This window comes from Tympanuchus pallidicinctus, unplaced genomic scaffold (assembly GCF_026119805.1).
Source record: "Tympanuchus pallidicinctus isolate F22 unplaced genomic scaffold, pur_lepc_1.0 scaffold8, whole genome shotgun sequence".
Taxonomy (NCBI): Eukaryota; Metazoa; Chordata; class Aves; order Galliformes; family Phasianidae; genus Tympanuchus; species Tympanuchus pallidicinctus.
The window spans coordinates 46,410,148-46,437,652 of NW_026294802.1; the positions used below are offsets into that span (position 1 = coordinate 46,410,148).

At 35.2% G+C, this 27,505-nt stretch overlaps 1 protein-coding gene across 7 annotated transcripts in view; it reads right to left on the reverse strand.

Annotated features, from left to right (window-relative positions):
• Positions 1-2,355: 2,355 nt before the first annotated feature.
• TAFA5 (TAFA chemokine like family member 5) overlaps positions 2,356-27,505 on the reverse strand; it is a 442,754-nt gene continuing 417,604 nt past the window's right edge. For 5 of the 7 annotated variants that reach the window (XR_008202823.1, XR_008202824.1, XR_008202825.1 and 2 more), the window contains one exon: positions 18,126-26,450. Coding sequence is in view for 3 of the 7 variants with exons in the window: in XM_052668833.1 (XP_052524793.1) it covers positions 26,442-26,450 (9 nt within the window). In the remaining 4 variants the exon portion in view is untranslated. Of the gene's footprint in view, positions 9,801-13,408; positions 13,585-18,125; positions 26,451-27,505 lie in introns of those variants that run through there. The other 2 variants (XM_052668830.1, XM_052668831.1) reach the window with 1 other exon arrangement.

Here is a 27,505-nt window from a genome sequence, read left to right on the forward strand (position 1 = left end):
AAAAAAATCTTTAAGAAGACCAGAAAATGTGTAAAGCTCCTGGAAACAAACTTCAGGAGTTAATCTATCTCCACCTAGTGTTAAAAGAGGAAATCACTAGATGTTTAGTACTGCTGTAAAGTAAGACATGCATGGAAAAAGAGAAAAGAGTCTTAGGAAGAGGATAAAATTTTATTTTTAATTGATTTTTAGAGCACAATGCAAAGATTTAATATTTTCACAAAGCAAAATCATTTTTCTATGGTGTAGAAACTCCAGAAGCTAATAAATAGAAGACTGGACCTGAAATGTGTAAAAAATTAAAGAGAATAAAAAATTAATTAATGGTCAAGTTGAATATTAATAATTTCCTGTAGTTTTGATCTATAGTTTTAAAGTGCCATTTCAACCTACTAATTTTTCAAATATTTCAGAAAGTAGCCCATACTTTAGTTCAACATATTTTGCATATTTAGAAAAAAATGTAACACGAATTACTGGATAATGCTAGGGGGATAATATTGAAAGATGATGCAGTCTGCCGAACCAAAGCTATATTCCTCAATGGACTTTCAAATTTTAGACTGCTAGAGAAAAACAAAAATGTCCCCTGTTAAGTGACTTAAGTAAAGAGAGAACTGCAGGTAAAATAAACATTTTTACAACATTCAACAAGACCCTGAGTACTGCATCCAGCTCATGAGCCTCCAACACAAGAAGGATATGAAGTTATTGGTGCAGGTCCAGAGGAGGGCCACGAAGGTGATCAGAGGGCTGGAGCACCTCCCTAGGGAGGACAGGCTGAGAGAGCTGGAGTTCTGCAGCCTGGAGAAGAAAAGGCTCCAAGGGGGACCTTGTATCAGTCTTTCAGTACCTGAAGGGGGCCTACAGAAAAGCTGGGGAGGGACTTTTTAGAAGGGCAGGACAGTGGTGACGGAACAAAAGGAAATGGTTTTAAACTGGAAAAGGATGGATTTAAAGTAGATATTAGGAAGATATTCTTTACTGTGAGGGTGGTGAGACACTGGAACAGTTTTCCCAGCAAGTTGTGAATGCTCCCTCCCTGAAAGCATTCAAGACCAGTCTAGATGGAACTCTGAGCAACGTGGTCTAGAGAGAGGTGTCTCTGCCTGTAGCAGGGACCTTCAAGGTCCCTTCCAATGCAAACCATTCTGTCATTCAATGAGAAGAATAATGCAATATTAAAAAATAAAAAATAAATAAATAAAAATTATGCATAATAAAGCATCAGAGAAGCACAACAGAATCTTTGGGGAGCGAGGGAGGTATTTTGCCTTCAAGCACTCATCTTTGGAACATATGTGACTTATAATTTATTTGTATGTTTCTTCCTTTCCTGCACCCAAACTGCTGGTGAGAAACTCATGATTTTCTCACTTTAATTTATTTTTGCATAATTGTTTACAGAATAACTACTACTATTGCTTGATCTCTTTGCTGTTTTCCTACACATTGCTACACTTGATTCTAACTTAAAAACTGGTTTGACTGCTCATGCAAGAAGTCAGTATGAAAATAAATAGCCAAATGATGCATTTTGCCAGTACTCAGTTACAGAAAACTCAATTTTCAGGAACACAGTGACATTTATTTGGTAGGTGTGAGGTATTTTACTCATTTATATTTGTGCTATAGTTTGAAACATCATTGTATACTTCAATTCAAATGAAATGGGAAAAACTTTTCTCTAGTAATATGTATCTATCTACTATTTGTGCTTCTTACTCCCATTTTCCAAAATTAACAGGCAAAACTCTAAAAATGATTTTTTTTTACCTTTATACAAAAGGTATACTTATTCCTTTATACAAAAATAAAAGCCAATTTTCTTAACAGTGCTCATATAACTAGATTTGGGATCACAGTTCATATCCTTCATTGATAATGTGAGTCCTCTCAATCTTTTGTCAGCTGCCATACCTACGAGTACTAAAATGAGTAGTCTTCTGAATAAAGTAGTTGGAGAAAAAGACAGTCATCACAAGATCATGACTGGTCAATTCCTGCTGAAATTCATAAGGTTCTTTGAAGTGTTTTTATTAGTTGAGAGCCATTAAGAACACCCGTATTTCAGAGGTATTGAAATAATCCTTTATACGAGAACAATCTCTTTGTAACAGAGCATGTCGAATTCTTAATCCTCATATTGTAAGTGAATATAGTGAATACCTCATTGTGAGAGAATGAAAATCAACAGGTTTGAATAACTTTAAAAAAAGTCTGAACTTTTACTGAATTCAACTGCTTACAAAGAAATTCTTACTACATGGAGAGCAAATCAGAGTCTCAGAGATCTATTTTGTCATGGTACTAGTGGCTACCCAAGAAACTCCATAAGCCAGTAAACATGTCAGAGATGCTTACCAACTACATTATTGTTCTAATTTAGTCTTCGAGAAGCAGTGAAATTTCAAAGACGCTATTGTTTGCTGATAAATAGACTCAAGATTTTCTAAGATACTATGATTTCACCTCACAGTGGCATTTACACTTCTGTTTACATAAATATATGCACTTTAATTAAAAATGGACCCCAGTAGCAAATATGAAAGTAGAACAAAATCCAAAAGACATCAAAATAGGCCCTGGGACTTTGGTCTTGAGTTCAACTTGCTTTATACATAACATATTTTCATGCACAAACATACATATACCAGAAACTCCAGTCATATATCTCTGTTTCTCTTCTTGTTTCTCTTCTCTTTCCTATCTGAAAGAATGAATACAAGGCAACTGTGAAAGAGCCAATGAATTTTCACAGCTATTTTGTTACACTACTAAAAGCATAAAACTTGGCTTTGGATATGTATTTCCCAATTTAAAGGGAAGGAGAAAGAATGAATTAAAGCCTTTTTGTAGGATCTCTTTCTCTTTACTCTGTGTCTTCTCTATATAAATATCCTGTCCGGATCAAAGGAAAGCCATAGTTCAATTACTATCAACACTGGTCAAAAAAAGAAATCTTGGTGTTAAGAATCTCTTAACACATGGTTAATAAGGCTAATAATTTGAAATCAAAACATCTTTCAGAGATTTACTCCATTTCTGCATTCTAAGTTCATTCTTAACAAACCCAGGTGAATGAAAGAAGGGAAAAAGGAAAAAAAAATGAAGGTACAAGAAAACAAGAAAAAAAAACAAGAAGGTGACAAGAAAAAGTTATGATGTTGTCTAGATTCAGCCAACTTAAACTTGAGATAGCCTGCTACATTAGGAGCGTCAGTCACCCTAAGTTGCTTCCACAGAAAAACAAATTAGAGATAGGAACCTTCAGAGGGCAGTTTATCCCACCTAATACCAATACTCATGTCACTGTTAACTATAGGGAAAACCTTTAGTGCTCTTGCTCCCAGCAAGGGTATTTGATTCCGTTAGGTACATACCTGAAATTTTGTAAGAGAGTGAAGGAATAAAAACAATTATGACATGGAAACTGGTAACTGGGAAATGAGTAAAAGTTAAACAGCCTAAAAGAGAAAAAAACTAAGCAGCACCTAATCGCCATGGAAGAGAAAAAAAAAAAATCATAAAGACAACTGAAAAACTGAAATAAAAACAAGAAATCACAAATAAATCAGAACAAGAAGAAACTTTAAAAAAAAATATTAAGTGAGCAGAGCTAGAACTAATAGCATACATTAAGAAGCCATGCTGCCTTTATTACTGTTTTCCTTTTTTTTAATATATTGCAGTAAACTAGAATAGTTGGCCAACGTCTGTTTATACTTCACATGTAGTACCATAAGATATAAAATTAATGGTGCTTTGAATTATACTGATCCTTGTAATATTTAAAATACCTCAAATTATGTCAAGAAAAATTACATCTATTAAGCCAGGTAAAAATTCTTTAAAGACCTGTGGTAAAGTCCGAGACCTTACTAAAACCCAAAGTCAAAATTACAATGAATTATTACTTTTTTCAATATGCATACTTATTCATGATAAAAAACAGGTGAGAGGTAGATATGCAGAAAATGAGAAGGCATCTTAAACTCATTTTTAAACCATCTGCAAGTATGTAAATAAAATGGACTTGAAAAATAATTCATCATTTATTATTTGTTGAGTGATATACATCTCATTAAGTAAATGGCTAAAATATCCCAGTTAAACAGGAAAGCTATCTTTTATTTGGGAGCTGTGCAACTACAAAGCACTGTTAATACACACAGGTTATTTAAGATGTTAAATGAACCATAAAGGGCAGATGACAGAGACAAATAATCCTCTCCCTTAAAGGGCTGATTTTCAGGGACTGGGTCTCCCTTTCACATTGATGCAGTGTGTGACACTATAGGACCTGGCTATCACTTTCTATAAATGGCTTAACCTTCAGCTCTGTGTGGTCTGTCTAGTACTGTATCCTGTCAATTAAAGAAAATCAATATCTGGTACTTCTATGCTGAAAGCATGGACATTTGGAGGTAAGTAATTAGTTCAGAAATGCTTCAGGCAATAATTAACCAAACTAGACTTATTAAAAACACTTGCCCAGAGCATTTTTCCTTCTCAGAGGTGTTTAATATCTATCACATACTTTCTAAATGATTTAGATTTAGGCATTTCAGTTTTTAACAATGCTATAATTAACATTGTTTGACTGGTTACTCTGGTACATAATAAATTATTCTCAAATCACAATACCTTAGTGAACACTTAGACCTCACGTTCATTTATTTCAGTCTACAAAGAGAAAAACATGGATTATTTGATTCAAAAGCCTCTGCTTTATATTGCCATTCAATACTCATGAAGAGGAGTGACTGTACTGCATATTACCATGTGAATAACAGATGGGTTTGATTTTACAACGCATCTGCACACAGAATCCACACTTAATCCATTGAGAGTTAAGAATGAGAGTAGAAGGCTAAACTCCTTGAATCCAAGGGAGTTCTGACATTGCATTTAGAATGAATAAGAAGCTATAGAACTCTCCCATAGTGAAGCTCAAAGATGTGTCCAGTATATTGTAAGCTTACCTCATCTGATTCAATGACACAATAGAAAAACGTTGGCCATGAGCAAGCTGTATTATGGCTAAACACCTGACTGAAAGCAGGAGTAAGAAAACGGAGAGGTAACTGTATGTTCATATTTTTCATGATCAGTTGTGGAATTATCATTCAATCAAGACAACAGCATTTACTCGATTTTGAATGCATTCTTGCCAAAGATCTCAAATACATGTAAACGCATTGAAGCATCAAAACCTCCACCTGCAGTTTTGTTGCTATTTGGACACTGGAATATTATTGTCATGATGAAGGCAAAAAACCTTTATATTTCAGTTTATTTAGGTCCTGTGACATGCTCATTCTCAGTGGACAGAAGTATGCCCCTGCCACCATTCTTATGCAAGTGATTTACAGAAGAGAAGAATTTCACGAAGAGTTGGCTTTGGGTTTTGGATTTTGACATGCTTGTGTGTGCTGATTAGAAATTCAACTTTCATCATTAGAAACTTTTTAAAAAACATTTTATTAGTATATGTACATTTTTAAAAAGGAAAGAATAATCCTATGTCCCAATTTTGTAACAAAACAAAGTTTTAGCCCTCAGAGAAGAGTGAAACAAACTCCATATAGAACACTATATTTTTCTCTTTTCTATTTGAACTGCTTGATGGATAAAATTAGTATTGTACATAACCTATCTCCTCCACTGCCTCATTAATTTCATCAGTTTGAAAACACACTTTAACTATAGAGGCTCTAAAAACAACCTATAGAAATTAACAGTGCTAGATTACTTTCTATGTTTTATAGAAAGTATGTCATCCATTTAACAATGTAAAGATGGCTAGTCAAGAAAATCAAACATAAAATCATAATGATTCACCCTACAAAGCAAAGAGAATACTTATGGGAATGAAAATATGAAAAACTAAAACAGAAGGGAGTTGTCTAACTTTTGTTCATCTATCAATCTTTAAATATAAAAGTACAAATATTGTAAGTTAGAAATCTGCCTTAAGTTATACACCTAGGCTTCCTCTGCAGTCACTGTGAAGGGATTCATGTCCCTTGTTACTTGCACATATCTTACTCTGTAACATGTAATCTTTCTTCTGAGGGCGACCTATTGGCTGTAAAAGGGTTATAATCAAGTTGTAATAGTGCCAAATTTTGACCGATTTTAGTTATAAACTGTATAAGCATCTACATACCTTGGGTGTAGATTCTTGTTAAGGAGAAATCTAGCTAGTAATATGTGTACAATTCACCAGACCAAATACAGGTATCCCTCTTAGCAGAAGGTAAATTTTTCTCAAGGCACTAGTAATTGTACTTAAAATATCTCCACTAAGTATAATGGAAGCCTTAGAACAGCCCACTTATGATTGGGCCAGTTAAAAATGAGACAAGAAAAATTCTAATACTGCTGTCTAGTGTTCAGATAGATTTAGATTATAATTTAGATTAGATGAATTTTACTAATTATTTATTTCACCCTAGATGTCTTGCTGCCCATTATCCTAAAATTCGTTTTATATGACAATTCCATATCCCTTGGATCACATTTTGACTTAAAACTCTTTCAGTTTTTTATCTGAGAACTCCGAAGCATCAACACAAATATTCTTTTAGTAATGAGAATGCATTTTTTTCCTTCTACATATTTAAATCATAAAGGTTAATTCAGATGCTGTACATTAGGCTAGATCTGTGAGAGGTTTAATGAGACAAAAATCTAACTCACAGTATTATTCCTTGAAGGATATTTATTTATTTATTTAAAGATGAGGTCTAGTAGGAAAAATGTTCAAATAATGCCATTAATTATTTATTATAAAGAATTCTTTCTAGGAAGTATTCATTCAGTTAGTGTGATTTATACAAGTTTGTAAAATAATATAACATTGAGTATATATTTATCTTCTTTAAGATGATGAGTATGAATTCAATATGAGTAAAACACAGCTGAGAGAAAACACGTAGTCACGTCAAAGTATTGTAAAAATACTTTATTGATGATTATTTAAGTTTCCAAATAAATTGCTAAGAGGTATTTTTTTTGTTTTAAGTCCAAGGTTACAAGAAAATGAAGTCAAATGATCCATTTTATTATTTAACATTGGTTATAATCTCATGAGTAAATGGCAGTCTTACAGTGAAAACAGACAGATTAATTTTCCATTTACTCCTGTATTTTATATCCTTTCATTGATCTTCACCTTATTTTTGTTCTTTTGACTTTCATGGACTGTTGATCACAGAAAGTCTGATTCACCACTGCTCGTGCTACTCTTGAGTTCACTGTGAACCTGAATCAGGATACTATAACAGACAAATCAGTTTATAACATGTTGAGGGAAGTGTAAACAGAAAATGAAATCCTAACTCTTTGAAATCACTGGCCAAGATCCCATTTGTACTTGTATCAGAACTCTGATGTCTTAAAAGGCATGGATGCAGTCAGACATATTCTACAATACTGTGTTGTTTTCCATCCTTTATTTTAATCTCTTTGAAAACATGCTATCCATGAAGGATACAGGCACACGCTTGATTCTCTAACTCTATAAATGTTAAGAAGCTCTGATAGTGTTGAGGAAGAAAAAAAAAAAAAAAGAACTAACAGAACAAATGAAATAATAATTGAAATAATAATCAAAGACTACAAGAGGTGAGCCACTTGACAGAATCTAGAGTTAGGACTCAATGCAAACTGAGGGGAGAAGTAAAGAATAATAACATTAATGTGGATATTACTTCTTATAACTGGATGACCACATGTCAGTTTAATATGAAACAATCATATGACTCTATGCACGTATGGGTAAACTGCTCAGTGTAATAATTGCAACCATTAGCACAAAATAGAAGTTTATTATTGCTATCAAGACTGTCATCTGAAACCTTTTGTAAAAATAAGATTACATTCTTGTGATCTCAGTAAATTGCCTGCTGTATCATATAGAAAGATTTCCAGTAGAGCTTCCCTGGATTTATTGTGAAACTACATTCACAGAAATTTATTATTAAGCTAACAACTTTTACATATTTTCAACAGAAAAAGCATCCAACAAGTATATACTCTGAATCTTTGCAGGCAATGTTTCAATGGCTTAAAATCTTATATTTATTTTGTTTGAAGATATCTCAAATATAACATTTCAGATTTGCTTATAGTATATGACAAATTTTGAATATATCATCTGAAACTACATTATAATTGAGCATCATCCATCACAAATGACCTTGTTTGTATCAGTGGAAAAGTAACAGAGCACATGTATGAGTTCAAAGTATTGACATCTTCTCTGACATGTTAACAGTGATGAGAAAAGCAGATGGAAAAAAATATTAGATATCGATCCCTTTCTCATTCCTGCATACTCTTTAATTAGATTTAGATCATAAACAATGGTAATATATCTTGTGGTGGTATGCATTAAATGGTGGTCTGAACAATGTCTACATATATATTAAAGAATTAGTCAAATTGAGTAACTGGATATAAATTCGAAATAGATGTTCGTAATCATGTTGCAAAGTTTCTCAAAAATTACGTTCTTTAAAAAAAGTAAAATGCAATATGGGAAAATGTTCTTCTCTTTCTCGTAAACTCAAATAAGGTTACATTTTTAAACATTATGAACAGGCTCTGAAACAATGCATAAATAAAAATGAATTGAATCAAGGGCTTCCTCTATGGAAAAACAAAAAAAAAACCAAAACAAAACAGAAATCTAATTTAAATTAATTGTTTTTCTCTTTTCCACCTTTCTGTCTTATTCACCATCATCGGATAGGCAGCCTGACATGTCTTCATTGTCTTCATCTCAAGAGACCATTTCGATGTTATTTAAAAGCAAACACTTAAAAAATCTTCATTAAATTAAGTTTATGTATTAGAATAACTGAATAATATGGAATTCTCCATTTTCTTTTGTAGTGATGTAGAATAGTGCTGAAACATACTCAATGACCAGTAGGATAAGAAGGAAACAGAAATACAGTAATTTGGACCAAACAGTGTGCAGAGATACATGATAAACTCAGATATTTTTGACAAGAAGTACATGTGAAGAACATGATGTTATTTTTAAGTTGCACTAATATTTACTTTCTTTTTGAAAAGCATTGTACTTTATACAACATGTGTATTTATATATATACATATAACATATATTGCTGCTACATTTCCTGCTGTTTTCTACTAGAGCATCAAAACTAGTGTTTGCTTTTTTTTTAAAGCAGATTCTACTCCACCATGGTAGGATGTAGCATGTAGCCCAGAGTGTAGCATATCTAACTTGCAGATTCCTGCTGAAAGCTATTTCATTAAAAACCGTTTTCTTGAAATTGCATAAACCCATTTCTTTTCATTGTAAAATGCTATTCACTACATGCATGTCTAACCCACACAAAATGCAATAAACTTATCTGTTTCATTCCTTGCCTTCAAAGTGAGACCATGCTTAAAATTTTGTGGGAGGATCGTGAAGAGAGAGGAAGCAGAAAAAGGTAGGAGGGCCATCTCCCTGTGATTTTCATTATGAACTCCTGTTGCTACAGACTTCACATTGAAGGTATACAGCCATGGGCAGAGGCATTAAACCTTAAAATAGACAAGAGAAGATGGTCTGAAAAGAATGGTCTGAATGAAATGACTAGTCTCCAGCAAATATTAGTAAATGAAAAGTCACAGATTGCAGCTCTGTATGAGTAAGCGTAATACGTTTTCCCATTGACTGTAACATACATTAAAAGGACTTCCGATGTCTATGTCTGCTATTAAAATGTACTGGATTATACTCTAAATCCTCTGTATGCAATTATTGATGAGAGCTGTAAAGGAAAAAGAAAAAAAAAAAACCAATTAGAAATAAAAGAAGAAAACACACATCTTTCACAGCACATAGGAGAACATGTGGTTTTGTGCAGCTTCTTTGGATGAAGTTGTCCAGCAGAACCACTGGGAGGGGACATAAAATTGTTGGAAAATATTCAAATGAGATAACTTCCCTGCTGGATATGCACTGCTGGATGCACATGTTGTTGCTGCTATCTCTGCAGAGCAAACAATAAGGGGCATTAGATTGTTCAAATTATGCTGAGCATTAGAAATAGCAAAGAAACTAAGTTTTACCCACAGTTGTTTCCTTCCTGTGTATTTTCCTGCTTTTTCTTGTTTCTTACTCTCATAACTGGGCTGGATACCAATGAAATAATATCCCCCATTTATTCCATATCATTTATATCATGCCCAAATGTCACAATTTTCTATGCATCTTGCTTAATTACCATTACCTATCTTGCCTTTTGATATTCATACACATACATATCAATCTCATGGTCTATTAGCCATCCCTGTAAACTGTCAGTGGAGTTCATTTAGTCAATGGCTTTGAGATCCATCTCTCATAGCAGTCCTTCAGGGCAGGAGGGATGATATATGCTATTGAATTGCTCCATGCTGAAGCCAGTTCTGATTTCATCAGAATTCTTACTTCTTTCATGTGGGTGATTCTTACTGCAATATCCTTGATAAGGCAAATAGCAACCATAATAATGATGGCATGCAGTAAAATGTAGCAATTAACATCATACAATTCAAAATATTGGCTGTTATCACTTAACATCTTTGCATTACACACCAGGTGTGTGCAAGCCCTTGAGCAAAATCAGTTCCGTGGGTAGGCTTGCTTTTTCCCAAGAGAAGACTGCTCTGCTGCATTGCCTCTTACAGTCGCCTACAACACCCTGACCAGCATTTTTTTTTTTTTTTTTTGGTCACATCCACTACAAGGGCTTTGTCTCCTTATCCAGTACATAATAGTTTTGATTGGGCAGGGCCAGTTCAGCTAGCAGATTTCCAAACCAGGTGGCTTTTGCTAAGTGTGTGTACCAATGTTTGAATATCCCAGTACTCACTGCTCTCAGTGTAGTTTTTAACAGTCCCTTATATAATTCGATTTTCCCAGAGGCTGGTGCATTATAAGGGGATGAGATACACCCACTCAATGCCGTGCTATATGGCCCAGCTGTCAATGAGATCGTTTCAGAAATGAGTCCTATTATCAGATTGGGCTCAACTATTTCTGGAGTGCCATGTCACCACAAGAATTACTTTTCAATGCCAAGAGTAGTATATCGTGCAGTGACGTGTTGCACAAGATGTATCTCCAGAAATTTAGTGGCTGCTTCCATCATTGTAAACATAGGGTGTTTACCATGGTAGGTTTATGGGAGCATGATAAAATCCACCTCTCAGGTCTTCCTGTATTTATATTTCAGCCATCGTCCTCCAGACCAAATAGGCTTTATCTTCTTGGTTTGCTTAATTGCTGCATATGTTTTATATTCATGAATAATCTGTGCAATAACATGGACAAGTCCACCCCTCTATCCTGAGCCTATTTACAGATTGCATCTCTTCTTTGATGGCCTGAGGTGTCATGGGCACATGGAACTAGAAATTATTTACCCTTATGTTGCCACTCCAGATCTACCTGAACCACTGCACACCTGGATTGCAGCTGAAATCTTTCCACATATCTCACAGCTCACCTAGGGCTAGGTGTCAGGTGGTTACTGACTCATACCTTCTGTCTCTTCTTCCTATACTCATAATGGCCCTGGTATGGAGTACCTTCTTCCTTACTAAATGAACTAAATTTCACTTCCATAGTTTCTGCTTGTGGACAGAGGTAACAGATACTGGTATAGATTGGTTCTCTTGTTCGTACACAGGGCATGGCGTGGGGATTGGGTCAAAACCAGAGGCATTTTCTTCCTTTTAAAGGTGCTGAATAGTATTCAATTGAGTTCGATAAGCGCACTCCAGAGCCCAGAATACTGCAGCAAGCTTTGGCATTGGTAGGATCAGGATATACCTTCTTAAAACATTCCGTCAGCTTGTTAGGATTCTTTACTTGTTCAGGGATGAGTTCCAGACCCACTGGAGGTGATAATTATGATAGATACCTGCTCATATCCTTCCAAGCACCTTCCCACTCACAACCATCCTGCTTCAGGGTGGATCTCTGGGTGGTATTTTTGAATAGTTTCTTAACCATAAATAAAACTGTAACATATCAGAAGGCAGCAATTATATCATATTAGTTTAAGTATCGCAGGTATATTCAAAATTTTCAACAATTATTTTAGCTTGCCTGGAGTAAACAGTGTACTTGTTAGAAGTTTTCACAGTAAGGCTCCTGAAGTCTGAGAGTGATGACATTATTGTTTACAAGTACCAATTTAAATCCATGACTGATAAAACATGAGCACATGGTATAGACAAACTGTCAAAACCATAAAGGCCAACCCTCATTGATGATAAACAACACAGCAATTGTTAAGAAAAATAACTGAAATAACCCTGAAACCCCTGAATAACCCTGAAAGCATGTAATACCACACTGTGAACAAAAAGATCAGCATTGTAACCAGCAGCTTTTAAGCTACTGTATCGCTTGGAACAATTTTGTTTTAACATGTTCTGATCAGATCTGTTCCTAACCCTTCAAGCCCCACTTTCACCACAAGGACTGCTGTAATTTAACACAGTAAGCAGCTAAACAGCACACACCTTTTCACTCATTCCCCCTAGTCCCAGTGGGTTGGAGGACAGAATCAGGGAAATAAAAGTAGAACTTCAGTATTGAGATAAAAACTATTTACTGAGTCAGAAAAGCAAGAGGAATGTAACGATAATTATTTTATATATTTGCATATGTATGTTTTATATACAAAACTAGTGATGCACAAAGCTATTGCTCATCACACACTGATGGATGCCCAGCCAGTTCCTGAGCAGTGGATAAGTCCTGCACCAGCCCCCTCCCCTCAGCTTTATATTTTTTCACATGATGTCATACCTCTTCAGCATCTGAAGGGGAGATATAAGACTGAAGGGGACAGACTCTTTAGCAGCAAGTGTTGCAGTGTGATAAGCAGAAATAGTTTCAAACTAAAAGAGGAGAGATTTAGACTGGATGTAAGGAAAAAAAAATACAATAAGAGTGGTGAGGCACTGAAACAGGTTGCGCAGAGAGGTGATGAATGCCCCATTCCTGGAGACATCCAAAGTCATGCTGGACTGGGCTCTGATCAATCTGATCTAGGTGCAAATGTCCCTGTTCATTGTATAGGTGTTGGACAAGAATGGTCCTTACGGGTCCCTTCCAATTCAAATGATTCTATGATTCTATAGTTTTGAATATCTCATTAGACACTTCAACTCAGCAGTACTGTTTCTGTTCCCTCCCAACTCCTTGTGTCCCCCAGTTCCTCTGCTGGCAGAACAGTACAAGAAACATCCTTGGCACTGTAAGCACTGCTTAGCAACAGCTAGAAGCATGTTATCAAACCATTTTTCTTCTAAAGCCAGAACATGGTATCATACCAGACATTATGAAGAGAACCAACTCTGTCCCAGCTGAAATACTTACAGCAAAATATACTGCACTGTGTGTCCATGGCATGGTTTTGACAGTAGAGGGGCTACAGGTGCTCTCTGTGAAGAGGGACGGCTAGGGCTCCTCTGTTTCAGAAACAGTTTGTGCCAGCTGACTCCAACAGACCCACTGCAGGGCATGGCTGGGCCAAGATGCCAACACGGTGGTACCTGTATAGAAATGTATTTAAGAGAGGATGAAATATGCTGCACAGGTAGTGAAAAAAATATTGTGAGAATCAACTCTGTGAACCCTTAGGTCAGGGAAGGCAAAGTGGGAGAAAGTGCTCTGGGTACCTGTTGGAGCAGATACCCACACTGCAGCCTGTAGAAGACCCCACACTTGAGCACTGGAGTTGCAGCCTGTGGAAGATCCATGAAAAAATAGGCTTATTCTGATGTACTGCAGGTCATGTTTGAGCAAGGCAAAGTGTGAGGAGGAAAGATCAACAGAGGGGTCTGACTATAGGCTGTTCTCTAAACCCTCAAACCGTTCAGGGAGGAAGGCAAGGAGATCAGAATGAAAGAGGGAAGTTGAGCCTTGGGAAAAAGAGGAGATGAAAGGCGCTCTTTTTATATTTGATTCTTGTTATCCAAACTTACCTTAAATGGCAAAAAAAAAATAATAATAATAATAAAAAAAATAATAAAAAAAAAATTGTTCCCAAGCTGATCTGTTTTGCCTGTTGTGGTTAATTGATAAGCTAAGTCCCTGTTTCCGTCCTTACTTACAGACTTTTCATTTTCATTTTCTCCCTCTATCCTGTTGAGAAGGGACACTGAGAAAACAGCTGGATGGATGTCTGTCTTCAACCCACCACACACTCAAAATACCAATACTATTATTATGAATACCAAGGGCAGCAATATTTTGATACACACTGTCAGTGTGTACACAGAAAGGCATTCTCTCTGTGAAGAGTTTGAGGTCTGTGTGTTTCTCAGAACAGGATGAAATTTAAAACTCATCAGTTTTGTTAATTGTATCATAGAAGAGGCGAAGACCACGTTTGCAAGGCAAGAATAAGCTCCACAAATTGCACACCAAACATTTCTCCCTCTGCTATGTGAAACATATTGATTACAGCTTCTCTGAATTTGTTCACCTACGTTGCTATCATAACTCCTGACTGTAACAGAAGCATAATCTGTAAGAGCAAGTAAGACAGTACACTCAAACCAGACATAGTGTCATTCACAATGTGTATACAATTGTATGTATGCAAGAAAACGTATTTAAAATAAGCAATAAAATGTTTAAGAAAATGTCATACCTTACTTGCACTCTGCTTTTACTTATTAGTTATCCATTTTTTATGATTTTAACCCAAGAAAAGGATTCTAATCAGGAACTATACATGGAAAAGAATAAGGTTATTTTACCTCATGTGAAATGTGTATAATATCTTGTCGTATTTTCAGGTGGCAGGAAGGTCCAGTTATCTCGTTACGTAACAATGTTTTGGTGTTCTCAATTGTAGCTCTGAGGTGAACATTTCATTACTTGCACACTTTTAGCTCACATACACTAGGTTCTACTAATGGGATTAGAGAACAGTGATGATTCATGACAGTAGGTATATTCTCTTGTAGATATTTGCAGGACTTCTTTAGCATTAAAAGGAGTTACATACCAGACGAACAAAGTCTATTAATACAAGTAGCATCTTCCACAAACAGCCTTCTAAACAGCAATTTGGGTATCCTAAAGCTCTCTAGTCATTCAAGTGAAATGACTCTGATGCCAACGCTTCAGCAGTGGAAATTCAACCATTCCTCCAAAAGCACTCACAAGAGACACTAAAGAAAGGACTTTTTTTTGTTTTAGTTAGTGGAAATGTCTTCCATTCTTGAGCTTATTAGCTTGTAACAATAGAAATTATAGGAGCTGAGACAGGTCTAGAAAGTTTAATTCTCTTCTTGTGAGCTTCAAATTTAAAAAGGGAGTTCAAAAAAGCAATGACAAAAGGGTATTAAAATTCATGAATGCCAGTATAATATAATTTTGATCTGCACAGTTTTTCAGGGATTGTTGTCAGTTTCTATTCCACTGTTAGCCATCATTAACAGCAAATATGACAGATACACTAATGAAATCGATTTGGTCATGTTATCAATTTAATTCAAAAATGTAACCCCATTTTATTACCATGTAAGTTATAAAGCCTTATAGGCTAATGTCATCTGTCACTGTAAGAGTTTTCTGCTAGAATTATTAATAACTAGGTGTAGGCTTATTTTATTTTATTTTACAGTTTGAAATAATTAATACAGTAGTAAGCATTCTTTTTTTAGCTCATGTAAGACGAAAGTACTGGTCAGTGCATTCTAGTAAGGGAAACCTTTCAGTGAAATGAATATAGATATACACTGTTGCCTTTGAACCTGAGATATGCTATAGATGAGGAACAGATTATTATAGAGTGTACATTCCCTTCAGTCAACTTACTGTCTAACAGATGCATTCCTAATGCTCTTAAAATAGATACATCTTGTTGTAAGGAAGTTTTTGAAGGTGAAATGAAAGCATGGTGGTCCTCAGACATGTGTCTCATTATCAGTATTAGAAGGTCCTGCAATATATTCCTTCATGAAGAACAGAAGAAATTTAGGAGCACTGATCAGCTGATGGATCTAGACATGGCTTTTATGTTTCGTTTGGAAAAATATCACCATTGTAGGTGTCACCAGATGGCATCATTGTACTCAGACTTCTGCAATTTTTTTCACTGAGTAAGTAGATGTTTAAATTTAGGAAGAATCTCATCTCTGAGTATAATCTTAGGCATAATCTTAAGAAATCGAATGAGAAGGAATAATTTGCTGTCTGTTTTGACTTTCATTTCAAATGGTTCTTGAGGAAGAGCTGTTTTCAGAGCAACAAAAATCACCATTGGGCCCATATAACTGTTTTACAAGCTGAATTGCTTTTTTTTCCAAAGCCAGGACATCTTTACAAATAGATAGAAAGCAAACAAATTTTATTGTGCATATATCCAGAGTTATTTCCACAATTCTTCTCCACAAGATAGCCAAAAAGAACAGTACCAGACTTCTGGAAAAGTGTAATTTTCTTTTTTGAACAGCAGGGTTATTCTGAAGAAATATTCTGCTCCTTTTTTTTTTTCATTTTTTTTTTCCACAGAAGGGCAGCCATCATGCTGTAGTTTGAGATGATGCAACCTATTCAAAACCCCCTCAGAGTAGCAAATTCAGGGCCTGCTAATGGCCAAGTGCTGAGGACTACAGCTGAAAGCAGGATCATGAATTGGATTGTTAGTTTGCACTACACTTCTTGCTTCCGGAAACCAAAAAAGGAGCCAAATCAGGCTGAACAACCCTGAAACAGATCACTTAGAACAGCTTGTGGTCACTGCAGTGCAGGTGCTGGCTGTACCTAACTGTACTGCAGGCTGCAACAAATCCTAAGTCAACACCAAACTGTTGCTCCCAAAAGGTGAAGCAGGAGATGAATCTGCCATTCACTCTGTTCAGCTGTCTAAGAAGACTACTGTAATCATCATGAAAATAGGAACTGGCCTTGCAGTGGAGCTATTTACACACATTTCTTTGGTTAAGCTGACAAGAGGGGCTTTCAGTTCATAATATTTGTTACGCCACAAGGAAGGAGATGTTTCTGAAGCAGAGAAAGCTCTAACCTCATGGGTACAACTAAAATAACAGATACCAAAACAGCTTTTCTCCACTCACTTTTTTGTATTTAACGTCTAGATATTCAGAAACTTTCTGGGCTACAAGAAGCTGTATCACTACCCATGTTGATTGCTAGGAAGAGTTTCCTGTGCAACATGCACAAGATTTGGCTATATGCTCTTTTTAGAAACTTCCTGCAGCCTTCCGCTCTTCTTAATATACATTCAGCATGCTAAGTATAACCTGAAATTAAGCTGCTCAGCCATTTCTCATAAGAACTAGTATGGTCTACTAAGAAATAATGTGAGTTTTTCGGAAAGGAGCTACCAAGAAGTAGCCAGTGCACTGGCAAATCACCTTGAAAAAGTGAATAAGTATTTACAACGATGATCTAAAATAAGGAAAAATTAGTCTATTCCTTGGCTGCTTAGATTCCATGTCAGCTAAGATCTGCTATGAAGATTTTCTCTACTAGTGGCTTAGTCCAATAAAAAATTTGCTTTTTCACCAAAATGCTTATGTCTGGTCACACTGAGAAGCAATTTAACTCATTTGGATTTCAGCTCCCTGCAATTCTGGGCACATGCTAGGGAACTGAAACTGTACATCACAAATGAGTCTTAGTTGTGAATCCAGTTTTTCCCAAACTGGATATTAATAGGAGTATATAATATCTTGGAAGTTTCAGAGTATAACTATGCACAGGTAACATTTAGAAATGACTAGTTATTTCATCCAAAATGGTGGATGTTGTTGGCACTAGAAAGACAAGAAACAAGCATTCAACTTCCTGTTTCTGCTTTGCCTGTGGTTACAGTTTTACCTAATTCCCGCAAATGCTGGAAATGCCATCTTTACTGCCAAATATAAGAAATTAGTCACATGATTTTACAGATTCTGAGAGCTGTTTTTTGGACTTGAAGGTATTGGACTAGGTAATGATATTAACTTACTGAGGGCTAAGTCACACTTGACATCACTTCTGTACCAACGAGTTTCCAAAAGATCTGATTGTCTTGTCAGTTGGTTGGTAACAAGTATTTCTCATTTGCATCTGATCTCTCCAAAGATCCTAGCCTTGCCACCAGAATGCAGAAATGATGGGGATAACTTGGTTCTGCTTCTGTAGAATTATCTGTCTGTATAGAATCTTTTTTTGAGAAAGTTATGAATGTATTTAGCATCATGAATAACAATCCCAGAATTATGCTCCCTAACTTAAACTGAGGCAGCAGTACACAGGGCAACTGCAAATTTTATTTTCTATTTTAAATAAAGTCTTGATGACAAGGACCTTCCTTTCAGAATGTCAGCGGTCTTTCATATGTATTCCTTCTCTTGGTTTTTCACTACATGTTAAGACAGCACATATTACTGTATGCATCTGGAATTACAGTTTTCTGTTTATGGATCAGCTGAATTAGAGAAAGTGTGATTTCTACAGTGTGAATAATGCTCTTAAATGCTATACATAACCTCTGTCCTTTGAGGTTTCTCTTGACTGGTTGGATGGCTAGATGATTAATTGTTTAATCTGGAGAGACCTAGCCTAAACTTCCACAAGTTCACTTCTGTCTTCAGGCCCTTAAATATAGTTTTCTTTGTTGTTGTTGTTGTTGTTTCCAGCTACAAAGTTCAGTTGTTCTTAGACAAAGCTTTCCACTCTTGGCACATTTATTCCTGATGTTCCCTGCTTCTTCATACAGTGAGAAGTACCTGGAACATACAAAGATGCAGCCTAAAGTTTCTGCATTTCTTCCAGAAGAGTAGGTGGACTCACTTTCAGGGTAATTTAAAATCTGAACATAATAGACAGTAAGGTACCTGGGCTAAATTCATTACAGTTATTACAGTAAAAGCAATCACAGGAATGCTTGGAGTTATAAGTGCTATTGAGTATTTGTACTGCACATTCTCCTATGATTGTAGTAGATTGAGTGAGAATAAGACAACAAGGAGCTTGGGTGGCATTACAATTATTTGTGATTATCCTCATTTTTGTGGATGTTTGGTTACTTATGCAAAGAAAGATCATTATTATTCACTCAGCCAGAATATCTACTTTTCCAGAGCTCACGATCCTTCGATTTGCTTTGAATGGCCTTCATATTCCATTACCAGTGTCGTGCAAGTGTTATCTGCGCTCGCTGAAGAACTGTCATTTTTATCAAATGCATGTATACTTCTCTTTAAGACTCCACATACTTTTTTATTGTTTGGTAGCAGCATATCAATTAGACTAATATGTATTAAAGATGGTGTCTGTGTTGCATTTCTGCTCTGAAGTCAGATTAAACACATTAGCATGGAAGTGACTGTCAGGAGGGACAGAATTTGCACACATTTATTTTCATCAGTCTACGTGGACATGTTCTGCATATAGAAGACTAAATGTCTTCTCACATAACAGCATAAATGTATTTACCCTAATATTTGTATTACTCATTGTGTTGGGAAGGCCCCCTTTACTGAGGCTCTGTGAGTTATGTGCAGTTCTTTTGTATTTTAACAAGTGGCTCAGTTTGCTACAGCAAATCTTTCAGCAGTACCTTCACTACTCAGCAAGACATTCCAGATGACAGCTGATGTCAGAATTTCCTACCACAAAAATCTCTACCTTGCAAGGCTGACATGTAGTTTTGCCTGTACTAAACTATCTTCTTGACTGTACAGGAATATTTATATAGGATTCTTCCTATGCAATGATGGAAGGCAGGAGCACTTGCTGATTGTTACTTAGCCCACTGAGGCAGTGGTTAGATTACTTTGATAATTTAAATTGATCTATGCAAATGATTACATTGTTTCTTTGATTACATACTCCTCAGATAGATAGCTGTGAAGATTGAACTCCTAAAATTTTACATAGTTGTTCTGAAAGATCTTTACAGAAATTTTGTACTTTTTTTTCCCTTTTATTACATTTTTGACACATTTTTGCTTTTTTGTGTATATAGGAGGGTTGCTCTGAAAGTAATGCCTCTTATTTTATTATGTTGGCACACTACATCAGAGGCTGATGTTGGTGGTATAGCAGTATAAGTTGAACCTTCTTCCCAATATACCATTACATTTTGTTGCCATGAGACAGATGGCAGCAGAGGGGCAGTCTGACAAAATGGCATCTGACATGGAAGTGTATATGATGCAAAGACGTGTCATTGAATTCCTCTATGTGGAAAAACTCACATCCACTGACATTCATCAGTTCTAACTCAACATTTTTAGAGACCAAACAGTGGAATGTTTCAGCAATGTGAAAAACAAGCCGTGTATCAGGCAGCCATGCAGATTTTTACGTGCAAGATATGAAGGCTCTTGCTCCTCGCAAATAAAAATGCACAGGTAATAATGTTGATTCTGTTGAAAAAGATCATTGTGTAGCTGAGAATTTGCTCTATCAAATATTTTTATTGTGCTCTTTACATCTACTGTAGATCCCATGGAAATAAAGAAGAGATATTACTTTCAGAGTGACCTACATATATTAACATCCTCTCCTAATTATTATACTTTAGCTGTGTTTTACATGTTATTTGTTAATATTTTCAGAAAAGTTGCTTCCTGATATAAACTGATCAGCTGTACTAATAAAATTTATTTGTTTATTTATTTCACAGAATCCATGCACTACATCAGGGTGCTTAACATCACTTTCACTAGCCTGATGTTGGCAACTTCACACCTAGGAAACTGCGGTCATGGTCTCTCCAAGCCATCTATGCAGGACATTATAAGGCATTTCATGCTTTGTGACTATAGATTCATCCTAAGAGTCTTCCAGTGTCTTGCCTGAACTCTGAAAAAACATATCTAACATCAATTTACCACATAAAATCAGTAATTTGACTTAGGAATTAAGCAGCTTCAAGCCAACATTACTATCAGTCTCAACAGCAGAACAAAACAATTTTTCCCCTTTTTGTACATGCTCTAAAGTTTTACATTCCTGAGGCCATAAGGGGTTTGCTGGAATGACAAATGATGAATCGAAATGCCTGATTTTCAGTTTTCCATTTTTTAAAAGTAATACTTTATTGCATGTTTTCTGCCTTTAGATATTCACACGTCTTCCACACCTTCAGTGACTTGTGAGTTTAATTTATTGATACTAACAAATCATGCAGCCTTTGTTGATATTTCATTCAGATTATGAAGAAATTCAGGAACTTATGTTGATTCTGCCATAGAATGGCTCCGCATTAGTCACTGTCTATTTTGACTTACTGCAATTTACTTTCACTTTTCTCACATTTCTTAGCTTATTTTTAATTTGTGACAGAATTATTCTTTATATGTTACCCATGGCTTTCAAATTTTAATGGGACTTATATCCCAAAATAAGACAACTATATTATATAATATTTTAACTAATTATAATTAGTTAAATTATTATACCTATATTATAAGAAATATTTCTTTTCTTATTTCCTCATTTCATTTTTTAATCCTTTTGGCTCCCCTGCACTTATTAAATGTTAAGAATTTAGCTACTTTGAAATGAAAAATCTTTAATCTTCTCTGGCCTTACTTTCAGTTTCTTTCTTGGCCTCTTTTCTTTATTCATGCCTCAACTAGATTTCAGCTATAGAATATTGTTTCCTGTCCATCTTTATTTGTCTAAGCCCAATCTAATATTCTCTGCTTCAGTGTGCCAGTGTACTAAGGCATTAGGAAAAATGCAGAAGAAAGTATCATAATTTCTTAGTTATAACTTCTGTATCTTTGTAAAGTAAAAAAATGTATATATATAACAAGACTTCTTTTTCTCAAAGGCATAAAGCACACACTGACCAGAAACTAGAAGTTCAGAAGCAAATTTACTTCAGGGAGGGCTATGCCATATTTTGTTACCTGAGAACCTAGCAATATTAAAAAGCTTACAGTTAAGACATGACATCAACCAAGAAGAAACTGAACTGGCTTGATATTTCTCACTCTCTGTTGACAAAGAGTATGACAAATTAATAAAAAGAGCATAATTTATAAAACTTGCATAAAATAAAAACAAGAATGTGCTGTTTCTGAATTAAGTATATGTACCATGTTCTCTAGGCCTTTATAATGATGTTGTACGAAGGGACATAGTTTACTGGGGAAATACTGCTGGAAGGTGGATGGCTGGACTGGATGACCTAGGAGGTCTTTTCCAACCTTGGTATTTAATGATTCTGTGATTCTATAATAATTTTCACCACAAATTCTATAATAATTTTAACACAAAGGTGACGTATGACTTTCATCTGCATACTCCTCTGAGGGATATCAACCAATTCTAGCCACAATCATAGTACTGTTGTTGGGATATCAGGGAAGGTTTTCAGCAAGAGAGAGAACAGTAGCTGCAAATCATTTCTACCCTTACTCATTTATTTATTTATTTATTTTAAATTCCAGTGTTGTGCTTTTCTTTTTACAGTAGTTCAATGACTCAAATAGTCATTACTGTGATTTGCCTTTCAAACTGTCAATTTACTAGCTTGTAGTTCAGTTGCTCCTCATAACCATATAGGTCCTTCAGTGATAGTGTTGATTATCTTCTTCTGGAAACTCCGAATAGTACTCACAATTGTGCTGAATGTCACTTCTCTTAATCTCTAAACTGGTGAGCTAAATTCAGTTTTAACCCTCGCTATTCCAGAACTATTTCATAGAACAAACAACTAATGGTAGAAACTCTATTATCTACCACAGAGTAAGCCATTCCCACTTGCAGACAAAATGTCTCTATCATTATCTTGCATCAGGCGAGGTTCAGGTTGGATATTAGGAAAAACTGTTTCTCTGAAAGCGTGGTCAGTCACTGGAACAGGCTGCCTGGGGAGGTGGTGGAGTCACTGCCCCTCCCTGGAGGTGTTCAAGTAATGTGTAAATGTTGTACTACGGAACATAGTATAGCTATACCACCATATTGGTGGTAGGAGGACAGTTGGACTAGATGATCTCAGAGGTCTTTTCCAACCTTAATGATTCTATGATTCTATGAATATGCCATAGTACAGTGCCTGAGTTAAGTATTTATGCAACGGTATGTGAATATAGTTTCTATAAACAAGTGAATGACTGAGGATATTACATGTATAAAACCTGAGCTACTGCTAAGAACTGATTTGGGGAGAGATAAAATAAAATAAAATCATAATCAGCACTTTAGAAAACAATGTGTCACATTGATTGCTATAGCATATTAATATCTGCTCCATTTGATATCTCAGATTTTAAATATCTAAACAGTTAAACATTAACAGCACTAGTTACATCTGACCTCACCTTGGCAAACATAAGCTATAAAGAAGCTTTTTCAAAAACCGTTTACAGTTTTATTTCATTTCAAGAGGCTGTTTTTATCTATTATGTCATTTTCTGTATTCTTCTGGTCTGTTTCAAGCATATTTTGAAAAGTTCCTTGTGACCAAGCTGAGTAATGAAGGCTATTAAGACATTCTCCTCCGTGTTTCAAATGCAGCATTGGAAGAGGCACATGACATAGTTTCAGAAATGCTTTTTTTATGGAACTTTTTTTTTTTTTCTTTAAATTAGAAGCTCACAATAAACTGAAAACATATTGTTCCTGAGAGACAAACATTTCACCACTGCTCTTAAGCTCATAATTCACATCAACAGACTGTATATTTTGTTTGTTTGAAATACTTTATAGAGGAGGTGGGAAAATAAAAACATTCTAAGTGTCCTGATGTGTCTGTTGCACACTGAATAATCTAACTGATCTCTGATAAATAATCCCAACATTTTTGTCTCTTATATTTTTGTCCAGAATAGACCATGTAAACAGTGTGCATCTTTTGTTCAGTGTTTGAGGTACTCAGAATACAGACATAACATTGCATGTTCAGAACTGATTGGAAACTATGAATTTAAAGATTATAGATGTCCATTCTTAGATCCTCTAGTGGGATCTGGTTTCCAGAGGACAAATGACCTTAATCTGATCTAAAACTGAGCACACCAGAACGAATGTACACAGGACATGAAAAGGGAAGGGTGAAACTTCAGTTTCAGTATATGATTCATGTCCCTGATTTCACATTCCATTGCTAAGTCTTACCATGCTCATGTCACGCTCACGGAACGGAAGTCTCACTTATAAAAGGATTTTCTTTATTTTTCATAATTTAACTGAACCAACACAAAACTGAATACTGTAAAGCAACAAAATGATGTAACATCTTTAATTGTACTGTGTTAACTAAATAAGGCTACTACACTCCCTTTTAAATAAATCAAAACAGAGAGTTGGTAGAGTGAGGGATCTGGCTCTTGAGGTCTACATATACAGTAAATGTATTTACCATCACTTATTGCATGACATTTTAAACCTGACATTTGTCATTTATAGTGCAGTCAGTCCATAACACTTTTCAAGTGGCTGGGCTTTGATTGCTACCTTGACACTGGTCAAAATCCTACGATTAAATAATAATTTTGTATATATTTATTTTATTTGAAGACAAAATCATCTATCTTTCATCTTTCCTTCAACTTCTGCATTAAATAAGCAGAGACCTATACTGGAACAGGCCTTCAAAAAAGTTCTTTAATCGACTTTTCATTTTTGAACCTTTCATCTATGGTCACTTGAACAATCTCTATATATTTTTCTTTAGTAGCATAGAACTAGCATAACATTAAAAGTTAATTGGAGTATTAGGTAGTATATTTGAAACCATAATACATTTGCCAGGAAGAAATTAAGCTCCCTTCTTGATTGTATCATACTATTACGAACCAAACTTACACATAAAAAGGGAATAAGTTTTTTGTTGTTGTTGTTTCTCTGTTTTTTCACATTTTCCCCCTCTTCTTTGCTGTCTTGGTTAAACTTTTGCTAACCAATAATACTAAAATAGTGGGCTTTCTAATAATGAGGTAAACACTGAAAGGAATAGGCTGCAAACAGACCCTTAGACTGTATTACATAAAAGTAGGGGGAAAGAAAGAGAAGAACAGAGAGAGAGAGAGCGAGAAAGAAAAAAAAACAAAACTTGCTACAAAGAGCAATGAGTAAAATATTTTACACTCTATTTTTATCAGTACATAAAGACAAAAAAAAAAAAAAAAAATTAAAAAAAAAAGCCTTCTAACAGTGCAATGGTTGAATGCATTTATGTAATATAAACAACATTATTCTTTGCTTTTTCTACACAGTCCTCTCTCGTCATGCTTTACATCCAGAATGTCCCAATGGAAGAAAGCAAACGACACCAGTCACTTCAGAGACAACTGAAGTAATAAAACACAACTTAACTCTGAACCACTTGTCATGACTGTCAGAGTCATCACGTTAATTGTTAAATAGGATTTTCTACAAATATACAACATATAAAAACTGTTAAATATATAACTTTAGGCTTTTCAAAATACATTTAATGATCTCTTTCAAACAAGTGTTACTTTTGTTTTCTCTTTAATTTGCTTTCTGGTGCTAAATGGTGTATCAGATGAGACATAGGCCACAGATGACCAAACATGCTCTTTGCAAATACTGTATTATCCAACTTTAACTATCAAAAATGGAACTGTAGAAGAGGCATGTTTAACTGGTTAAAACTGAAAATGATTTTAGTACGAGAAAGTCAATCTAAGTACAGAGGAATAAAGGTGCCTTGTAGACAGTTTATGTTCTTTTTGTCCCAAGTTTTTCAAACATAGGTCATTTCCTTTCAGTGCTCCATTACGTTCTCTCAAATGTGTCATTTCAAGAGCTGGTCTCTGGGTTAGTTTTTACTGCAGCTTTCCATAAAGACTTCTGCTGGACAACATCTCAGCTTTGTGAAAGCTGGAATCATGTCTTTGTGGAGACCCCCTACGATTTAACAACATAACTCTGTTAACAGTAAGATTGTGTCCACTTTAAAATAGATTTTGCTCTTTGGTCTATTGTATATATTGAAAGTATAAGAAAATAAAAGCAATTCAGACAGTTTAGGGCACAAGAAGAGTTTCTCTTTTGCACCTCAGTGTCCTCCCATAGGCAAAACAGTCTTCTCTAAGGCTGATTGGGATGATACTCTTCATTGTAGCAGACTCTTCAGATTAAAACATGTAGGTAACAGCAAGTCCAGCAGTGGTGTATAACGCAGATGAAACATTAACCATGAACTTTTTTGTATTGCTAATGCCCAAGCATATCTCTTTTTTCTATATTCCTTAGTCCAGCGATCCTTAGTATGGTAGAACAAACTTTAGCTCATAATGTAGAGAAATTATGCTGTCTTTCATGAGATACAGATAAACAGACAGTTGAGTTGATGACATATAATGGATGATGGTCCACAGCAGTGAAACTTGACTAAGTTAAGTAGCTCATACAGAGCCTAAACCACTCCTACGAGGATTCTGTGTTGCTGTATTTGTCAGGAGACCTGTAAATCAATAAGAACAAATGAGTCAATGTCTTCATTTAAAATTTTGATTATCTTTGCTGTCCATTATTTTAAAATGTTCTGTTCTAAGTTTCTTCAAGGAGATAGTTAATTAATTAGAAGATATTTATTTTTTACAGCAAACATTTTCCCTGAGAAACAGCATATAATAAACCTTTGTTTACATTTATTATTAAAAAATCACGACTATTATAGTTATATCTAATAAATTCGTGAATGTAAATAATAATTTACAACAATTTCAATGCCTTCTACTTTCTAGCAAGCTCCATGCACTTTCTTTTTCATAAAAATAATACCCAGAATGTTCTTTTACCTGCATTGAATTATATGTAGCAATATCTAATACACATGGATATAAAGATGACCATTAATTTACACATGTAGAATACGATGGAAAATGAGTATGACAGTCATTTATTAACAGTGCAAGTATATTTATACTTGAGGCTTTTCTGCCTTCGAGTTTTCACTGAGCGCTAGAGTGCGCCTGTTGTTCTGTATGCTAATTTAATCAATACTGCCCTCTAGTGATGCTCTTAAAAGTGCAAATCAAATTTAAATAATGCTTATTAAAAGCTGATATAATCTGAAAATTGCTTTAGTTACACAGCAGAAGAAAAAAAAAAAAGAGAAAGGAAGAAATAAAGAAGAAAGAGAAAATTGGCAGAGGACTGCTAATTTAAAAGAAAAAAAGGAAAGGAAGCTGTTGAAAAAGAAGTGTTGGTTTGAAAGACAAACAACCAAAGCTTCCTCTATAGAGGAAATAAAAGTACTGAACAACAACACAAACACAGATGAGAAGGTAATGATTGATTTGTACAACAAGATGCCAGCTAATAATGCTCACCCAAAGTATCAGTTTGGAAATGATTTCAAAATCACACAGACACTGTATGACACAAAACATTTTGAGGTGTATTAAGCAAGAATGGTTGTTACAAAATGCAGTTTGAATGTTCAAACACTATCTTCTGCTACAGCATCATTCTGTCTCCAAAGAGGTAGAATTGTCTTTACTGATGGAAATTCCA